The sequence below is a fragment of the Macrosteles quadrilineatus genome, unplaced genomic scaffold (genome assembly GCF_028750875.1).
Source record: "Macrosteles quadrilineatus isolate MER2022 unplaced genomic scaffold, UCM_ALF_1.0 Scaffold_2__2_contigs__length_208266976, whole genome shotgun sequence".
NCBI classification, from domain to species: domain Eukaryota; kingdom Metazoa; phylum Arthropoda; class Insecta; order Hemiptera; family Cicadellidae; genus Macrosteles; species Macrosteles quadrilineatus.
The window spans coordinates 3,793,497-3,802,977 of NW_026542595.1; the positions used below are offsets into that span (position 1 = coordinate 3,793,497).

Sequence of the window (9,481 nt, forward strand, 5' to 3'; positions counted from 1 at the left end):
TATTTTTAACCCCTTTAACAGGTTAGGGGGTGGGGGTGGCTTATTTTTTAATGATTTAAACCTTTTTTTATAACGATATGAGGGTGTTGCTGAATGCACAATGTCCAATTATATAAGTCAGTGTCACAACGTCCAAAATATCATTTTTGAGCTGTCTCAAGACGTCCAATATAAACTATTCGACTGTTGCACAACGTCCAAATATCACCATGTCCAAAAGTACAGCAACTGCAAGAAACCAAGTCTTTCTACAAGCTTTGGTCATGGGATTGGTCGTCGTGAAACAGGGCAGTTTACACTCTTAGGGATGTCGTGTGACAGCGCTGAGCTATTGGAAGATGTGCAACTGGCAGCGGCTTTGGACGTGGTGCAGCTGCTACTTAAGAGTGTAAACTGCCCTGTTTCACGACGACCAATCTCATGACGCCCAGAGCTTGTAGAAATACTATGTTTATAGTAGTTACTGTACTTTTGTACATAATGAGATTTGGACGTTGTGCAACACAGTCAAATATTTTATATTGGATGTCGTGTGATACCGTAGCTCAAGAATTATATTTTGGACGTCATGCCACTGACTTATATCATTGGACGTCGTGCAATGCATCTAACGATACTAACTTTAAATTTTTAAACTATTAGTATCTTTAAACAACACTTTTGATTATGTAATTTCTGTATTAGTCACAACCATATAATTTATCGCTGTTCCTTTCTTTGACTATACTACCAATGAATTAAAAAACATACCCAAAATTTTTATGCCTAGACCCTTGAAAATAGATCTCTCTGATCTTTCTACGACCTTATGACGCTCACAACTTTTTTGCTAAAATTGGGCTTACATTAATAAATAATTAGATATGGTCACAACAGTTTTGCAAATAACTTATGTTTTATGCATACAATAGAATGATAGTATCACCTTTTATAAAATCTTTTAATCTTATATAAAAGAGTAGTTATGAATAAGAATGTTATCAACGGGGCCGGAAGGCAGAAAATAAGACTGGTCTACGAAGAAAAAATTCACCCATATTTAATCATGGGTTAAATTCAAGTATCAGGTAAGATATTAAAATAATTACTGCTTGCTAAACCAACAGCGTTCCATTATTTTGTTTCCCCAGGTAACTAAAACTATTCAGCTTGGCTTTCCTAATGTACTTAATGTACTAATATACTTCACAAGTATTTGCTTGTATGTATGTAACTGCATATAATAAAGTAAATTTCAAGGCAGAATACATCTATAATCTTTAATAATGAACAACATTGATTACTGTACCTACTAAACTAAGTTTGGGTTAGGTTAGTTTATAGCTTTACTCACACTTTTTTTTATTTACTGAAAAAACTGTGGTTTTATCCAGTTTAAATAGTGGCAGCCCACCTCTGAAAAAGACCGAGGATCTGTTTCCAAGAACTGAAGTTGTCTCAAATCCTTAATAGTCACTCTTAATCAGTAACTTAAATAGTCACTTGATGGTCCGGACTTTTCTCAAATTTGGCCTTCCGTTTGCCCGCATAAGCCAGATTATGGAGGGACACTTACATTATATTCTTGTCAATCACATATAATAACTAATCTTTTATTTTCTTGTGTTCTTAAAATTGTGTTTATGTATTATGAAATCAGTATAAATAAAGACAATCCCAAGCAATTTAATTGGCACTTGACTCCTCAAAAATGAAAAGCTTATTCACATTAATCTCAAACAACTTTACTTGACAAAATGCGAGCATGATTTCCATATTAGACCACTTATTTCTTTAGCTGTGTTTCTTGTAACAATGCATGTGCATGAGTATTTTAGATTTCATGCAGGCCTACTATGGCATCAACAAACATTTTTTTAATATTCCATCTATTTACTCCTATTTATATTGTCTATCCTTTAAAGCTGGGGAATTTAGCAGTGAATATCACCAGCTAGGCCTAGAGAAGATACAAATACAGTATGTGGCATAGTACACTAACATACATTTACTATAAAAACTACCATTGGCGCCCACAAGAGGATACACATGCACCCCCTGGCCAAAAAAATAAGGAATAAATTTAATATCCAAAATGTTCTGTAATCACTTTTATTAATCAACAGTGGGTTTTAAGAAATGTATAAAACTACGATTCATAATGGTCGTTTCTAAAAATAAATAGATAATGAAATATCAGATAATTTTTTTAAAGTTTGATGAAGTAGTTTTTTTTTTCATCGTGATAAAATGTATCGTTCAAAACTCGTCATGAAAGTCCCATTTTTGGGCGAGATTGTGTTTTACATGCTCGTCTTCGACTTTTGATTCGCATGTAAAACACTATCTCACCCGGAAATGGGTCACTTTCGTGACTATAGTAGTGAAATATGCTATTACTCACATATGTACCATTCATATAACAGAACATAAACTTTCATGGTTGTTATCTAGGCTTTATTCAACTGTAAATTTAATTTTCTTTTTAATTTTTTGGCTTGTGGATTTAACCATATAAATTAAACATAACTAAAATTCAAATAGCTTATTGGTTTTTAATGTTGGAATACAAATTGATGACTTACTCTCCTTTATGCACAATAAACTATTTTGTTTTGGTTGATTCTATGTGTTACCGAATACCGTAAAAATACATTTTAAAACACTATATTTTCACCAATTTTCCTGGGGGAGGCCCCGGACCCCCCAGATGTTTGTTATACATAGCACCCCCCTGTTCCAAATCCTGCGGGTGCCCATGAAAACTATTACTATAAACAAATTAGAATAAAACAAGGGGACCCGTGCATAAATTGCTCATTTTTATACTGATTCTTCTGAAAAAGAATAATGCAATTTCCTTTTAAAACTACTAATTTACAATAACATTTTTTTTTTTAATTTTACACCTACACCTGTGTTTTACCTATTAGAGTGATTTACCTACCTCAATCAGGTTACCATATAAAAAAGTGACCTATTTAAAATCCATGTTCATGAACTGGTTTATATATTGTTTCCAATCTGACTATGGTTAAACATTTGACTGAGCAATCTGCTATTAAAATAAAATTCACATTTTTATTTTGAATGTTTTCTAAGTCTGGCATTTTTACCTTTTGAAAGGGACTCTGGTTCAAACCCAGGTCTTGTTACTCAACACACAAACTCAGTCTTTCCAAAACTTACTATATAACGTCGACCTATAAACAAATTTGAATGAATAGTATTTTTGGCCACTGAGGACCGGAAGAGTAAACCGGTCCCAAGTCTAGTCTTTTGTGCTGCCTACAGTAATAAAACAAAAACATTTTGGTTGAAACTGTTTATTCAAATTTGTTATACTAATCAACACATTTATATATCAAGTCTCAAATTTCTATAATAATTTATTACAATTATGAATCAAATTTCCATAAATTTACGTTGTTAAGTCACTTTATTACTCTCTGCATATTTTCTGGTTGGAGGCTGTCCATCTAACTGATTTGGAATGTGGATGGGTGTTTTCTCTACTAACAGTTATGCGTTGTTAGTTCAATGAGTTCAATTTTGAAAGTATGTTCTGGATTTCAGTGCTCGGAAACGGCCAATTCCCTACCACAGACCTACACCTCCAACACCCTCTAGTGTGAGTAGCTGGTCGTCTCGTAGCGGTCGTAGCTGGAGCCGAAGTCCATCTCCACCCAGCCCAACGTACTCTAAATAAAGCTTCAACACTCTTAGATATGGGCCATATCTCAATTCATTATGTATCAATCAGCAATGTCACAAATCAAACCACACGGACCAAACACAAGAGTCGATGGAAACTGTTTGGTTAAAAGCTTGAATTAAGTTTATATAAGCTGCTTCAGAGCTTCAAAGTAATTATTAATATGAAATCTGTTTTCATATTATATTATTCTATTTAGTAGGTCTGATTTAATAGGTAGGCCTACTTGCTTGTTTTTCTAAGTACTAGTTTCATGTTAGCAGTAAAAGAACCTCTTCAGAAAAAACTACAAAATCTCTTAGTCATATTTGAATATAATAATTATTACCTGGTTTAGCCTACTTACATTATTGTAGTTCCGAAGAACATAATATTGACAAAATATCTATCTGCTTTACATTAGTTTACATCTAATCATCAACTAAAGTAGTTGATTAAACTATGATGCTCTGCAGCAATTAATTATAAGGCCAAGACTTGATTGAGGACATTTAATTTGTTCAAGGACTTTTTGCAAATTTTTGAATCGTCAAAAATAAAAGACACTACCAAACAAATACTAACACTGTTTAGTGTTTTCTGTATTTTATAATTATGCAATTGTGGGAAATAGGTTAAAAAGGATGGTGGAGGGTGGAGATATGGAGCACAGTACAGGCCTATCTTAGTACTAGTACCTATAGATCTGATAATCACAAAACATCTAGCCTCCTACTTTGATAGGTTTACACTTATAATAAGGTGTAATTGGTTTTGAAGAAATCAATAAACCTCATCTGGAAAAGAATAAATTCTCATGAAATATACTTGTGACTAAAGTAAATTAATTAACTGAATAGTGAATATAAATACAAAACCACAAATGGTAGGTATTAAAAGACAAAGATATTTTGTTTAGATTATCCCCTAAGACTTACAATGAGATGTTGGGCTTAATTGTTCCAAACTCGGACTGTACTGTACTTTTTGATTAAAGTTACATTCCATTAAGAAAGTAGTTACGTGATTCGGCTAATATAGTATATTGAAAAAACAAAATTATTGTTGGAGGTACAAAAATCTAACTTCTTGTTGTTATTATTGATGCAACCAAAGTATGCATAGTGTAGTATATTATGTAGATATTTTTGTTTATCTTGTTGTACAAGTTTGAACTGGTCACCTATGGCATTCCTTGACTGTGAATATTTTATAAAGCTTGTGTATATTTTTGCTAGTCATAAGTTCTAGTCGTAAATATTAGGGGAATAAATATTTAAATATTTATCAAGCTTTCAAGATGATCTCGTTTGTTAGGTGTAGAAATGATTAATGTATCTTTAGTAGTTAACTATTTTTTTTTTTCGGTAGCATGATTTTTATTGTTTAGTTTTATTTTATTGTTATTTTTCATTCCTATATTATGTGATATTACTTTACATTATTATTTTTATTGTAAATAGATAAATTTATTTATCTCTAATAGTCAAAGCTATAACGTATTTAGTATGATGCTTAGTTTTATTTTAGAGCAGGCCTTACAAATATTTTAATTTTTAACCTAATTATGCAGTTAGTTATACTGTAATGGGCTGTAGGAATAACCTTTTGATATTAAATTATATTCCGTAAAAACTTGTTATTTATTTATTTTATTTTATTAATGTACAGTAATTTATTTGTGTGGGTTTGCATTTGCACCTATTAGTGATGATTTCTTGTAAATTGTAAATAACTGTAAAGGAAAAGTCCTGAAGGTTCATTTTGATGAGATGTTTCCATAATATTCTTTACCATAAAAATTGTTACCTATTTTAATTTGCTAGCTCATTCTTTAATAACTGTGATAATTGAAACAGCTCATAATCAGTATCATAAACCAACCCTACACACACATGCTTTTGAGAAGTTAAAACCGGTATCCCTTAACATTAACTTTTTTTCTTATATAAAATTTTTTTAATTAAAGAGGTTATCAAACCGTTATTTAGTTGGTTAAAATTGATTGATTGTTGAAGCAACATACTATGTGTACGCTCATTCTTCCCGTACATTGGGACAAAACGAAGACAGGGAATAAGGATGATTCTGTCCCAGACAATCTCATTACGGTACTAAATCTTTTTTGTAATACATATTTTTATCATTTCTCGTCCAAGCAGGCTTTCATACTTTTAATGTAACGGCTCATAGTTGAATTGGGAAAAAACTCAATAATAGTTTAAACAAATTAATTACAATATTTTGTATTTTGAAGAAGATTAAGTTCTGTAATTTTTTTGTATAATTAGCAGAGTTTGTATTAATAAATAAATCACAAATTTACGGAGGGAGTAAAAGTAAAATAAAACAAAGGTCATTAAACTTAAATTTATTATTTTAAACCTATAAAAATCACCAGATTTTTCTTTACAACATATAGACATGTTATAATCACACAGATCTAAAAACCACTTTAGCACGTCATTTTTTTAGCAATAAATTAACAGAATTTTTATACAAGAGCTTAAGGGGGAAAGTGTTGTTATACGTGTTATCATTATAATTCTTCAAGTTTGTTTGGGCAACGAGTTTATTGGTCTAGTATACAGATGAACCGTCAGGGCTTGTTAGATGTATGTGTTATTGTGTTATTATCTAATTAATTTCTACATTTCTAAAGGCAATGCCTCATTGTCAGAGTCAAATCTAGTCATTAGGTTAAGCTATGATTGTAAGCTAAAGCTAGTCACGTTAACCACGGAGACTTATTTATGTGATATGTAAAAACTATACAAATAATTTCAACATTCTGTGCAATCGTAAAATTTATTGTTTTGTGTTGTTCTGTGTTCATCTAAAATATAGCGTAATTTATTAAACTTTGTATTGGTAGTTTTTTTTTCTTAATGCAGTGTTTGTTTGTATTAAGTTAAGTTAGCTTTAAGTATGTATTCTAGTCTATAAACAATCACCTATAAAAGGCGGTCTAGTCTACTTTAATCACTACATACTGATATTGTTAATATACGTTAAGAGATTTCATAGCATTTGTTTCAAATGTATTCAATGTTGAAATAACTATTATTTCTATAAAAATTGGGTTTGTTTATACTTTGCATTCTATTCTCCAAGCATCGAGACTCATATTCTTATACTTATTGATATTAAAAGAAGATTTAATATTTACACTCTCTAGATCATAGTAATTTAAATTATTGGCCGATTGCTCATCTTGCTAGGTTATAAATCACTGAATCGCTTTTCCCTTGGTTTATTATTTAATATAACTTTCTATAAACTAACATGTTTTTTTTTTATTCTAATTCACTCTAAGTAGTACCAGTAGTACTGTAACGCAATATTTTTTAATAGACAATTACAAAGCTTTTTCAGTGAGCAAATATGATACTTTCTTTGATAATACTTAATTCAGCAAATTGTCTAACAATAAGGACGATAACCCACCAATTTTAGAATAATTCAATGTAACATAGTGTTAAGTAAGTGTGATAGGTACTTTATAGAATTTTGAATTATCTTTGTTGTTTCGTAACGTAATACAAAGTATGTTTGTTAAATTGCCATTGTGCTATTTTAAAGTGACTTCCTTACATAACCTTTTTAGTGATTTTGCAAATCGTTTTCAATAACAATAACAACATTGTGTGTAATAGTTAACTAACAATCCACTATCATAACAGACAACAGAACATATATTTTTAATTGTCTTTATTAAACACCAACCAATGATTTATCATGAGGAGGCTTATTTTCAGATAATTCTTATGTTAGGGTCCAAGTTCCCAGCATTTAAAACATAATCTAAACTTCTTGTTATCTTGTACGGTATAGTCATCATTATCTAAAAGTGGAAGATTTATACAAAATTTTGGGTCTTAAACCGGTAATGAGTTTTAGACTACTTGGTATGTTTTACACTTTCCCTATTTTTTATTTATTGATTAAAGTTTCTTTGATATGCCCCTACAATAAGTAACAAGAATAGTTTAAAGAAACAAAGCTTCACTCCAGCAGTGCTTAGTAATGATATTGTAACAAATAGTGTGTTGTGCCAGTAATAAAATAAGTTATAGAATATTTAATGGAATCTGTTTAACTGTTAACAATGCCACATTTTGAACATTACATTAGATTATTAACACAAGTTTTCAATACCATGATAGTAATGCTTGCTATATATATTTTTTGACATATTATGTCATTGCTTAAAAAGTTAAACCGTCATCAGGTATCACTTATTTTTCCTTGTACCTGGGCAAAAAATACAATACACATTAAACAGTGCTTTATAAGCCAAGCATATTTTTTAACAAATATGATCTCCTTTAATTTTCTCTCATTAGTTAGGTAATAGGAGGTTTTTGTTTACCTACACTAGCGTCTAAAATACTCAATGCATACCATAATTTTGCTGTTATTTTTACACTATTTATTGTAGGATATAGTTTTTATTTATTGTCTTATTTATTATAAATTATTAATTGTTGTAAGTTTGATGTGTCATAGTGAAATAAATGAATTCCAAACAAGACTGGATTTTTTTTTTAACATCACAGTTTGTCCTTTACCTCATTTTACATAGTTGGTTTCAATCTATAGGGGAGGGTGGGCTACAATGGAACAAACATTACAAAACAATTTTTGTTTTTTTACCTGTTACCTGTGGTTAAAAGCTTCAGAAGATAAATGTACTTAGAGAACAACATTTCCCGCATACATTACATATATTTTAAAATTGATAATTAAATGGGAACTTATTTTTATGGACTGTTTTACAAAACCTATCTAGGTGTTCCAACCTAACCTAACAATGAAAATCAATGCAAATGCAAAACAACAACCTAACAATACAAAAATAAGATACAATAAATCTTGTTTATTCATAACAAATAGTGTCATGTAAATACTAACATTTTCAAATGGTTCTACTCGTAATTAGTTTACAGTAAAGCAAGTAAAAAATTAACTTTCTTCCTCTTGACATAGTGATCTGTAAAAGAACAGCCATTAAAGACTTTGTTTTATTGATCAATCTCCAAAAAGGATAATTTAATGGAAAAACCCCCATAATTGGGTTTCAAACTAATAAATTAATACCATTTTTATAATAGGTAATATTTTTTTCCTACAGTCACCCGACAAAGTTGGCTTCCTTGTACTGTTTATAGTACAGAAAGCTTCTAATTGCTGCATATTTATACTTTGCCGTACGGTTTATACTTTGCCGTACGGTTTATACTTTGCCGCACATCAGGATTCCAACGAAACAACACAAAACAGCGTGGTTCTATTATACACGTAATCCGTGTACGCTTGGAAATAGGTTGGCAACACTTTAAGATAAAAATACTATGAGCAGCTGATTGACTATTATAACTACGATTTAACTGTCATTTCGTGTTTATAGTTTCGGTATTTCTGAACTTTCTGGACTTTTCTTTTAAACGTTTTTAAAACATCCCTACTATCTTAATAAACAAGAAAATACCTTTAAAGCATTTTTTTTAGGCACGGAAACCACTTCAAATTACAAAATCATACGGAACTATATTCTCAAAACGCGGAGCACAATTCTTGCCGAGGAAAAATAGCGGAGTGATACGGACCGTGGGTACTACTTTCTCTAGGGCACCTATTTGTGTTGCCAGCTGAACCTAAAAACGTGTTGTATAGTGTTTGAAAGACTAATTAACTAATTATTTATATGCTTTATAGGGACTGTAGGAAAAATATAATGTGTAACACGAGTGAAAAAGGCCTTTGCTGCACTCGAGATCATTCCACACTCGCCTGCGGCTCGTGCGT

At 30.9% G+C, this 9,481-nt stretch overlaps 1 protein-coding gene across 2 annotated transcripts in view; it reads left to right on the top strand.

Moving 5' to 3' along the window:
* LOC128985910 (serine/arginine repetitive matrix protein 4) overlaps positions 1–8,207 on the top strand; it is a 136,001-nt gene extending 127,794 nt beyond the window's left edge. For both annotated transcript variants that reach the window (XM_054405891.1, XM_054405893.1), the window contains one exon: positions 3,556–8,207. In XM_054405891.1, coding sequence (XP_054261866.1) covers positions 3,556–3,688 — 133 coding nt within the window. In that variant the 3' untranslated portion in view covers positions 3,689–8,207. The remainder of the gene's footprint in view (positions 1–3,555) is intronic.
* The last annotated feature ends 1,274 nt before the right edge of the window (positions 8,208–9,481 follow it).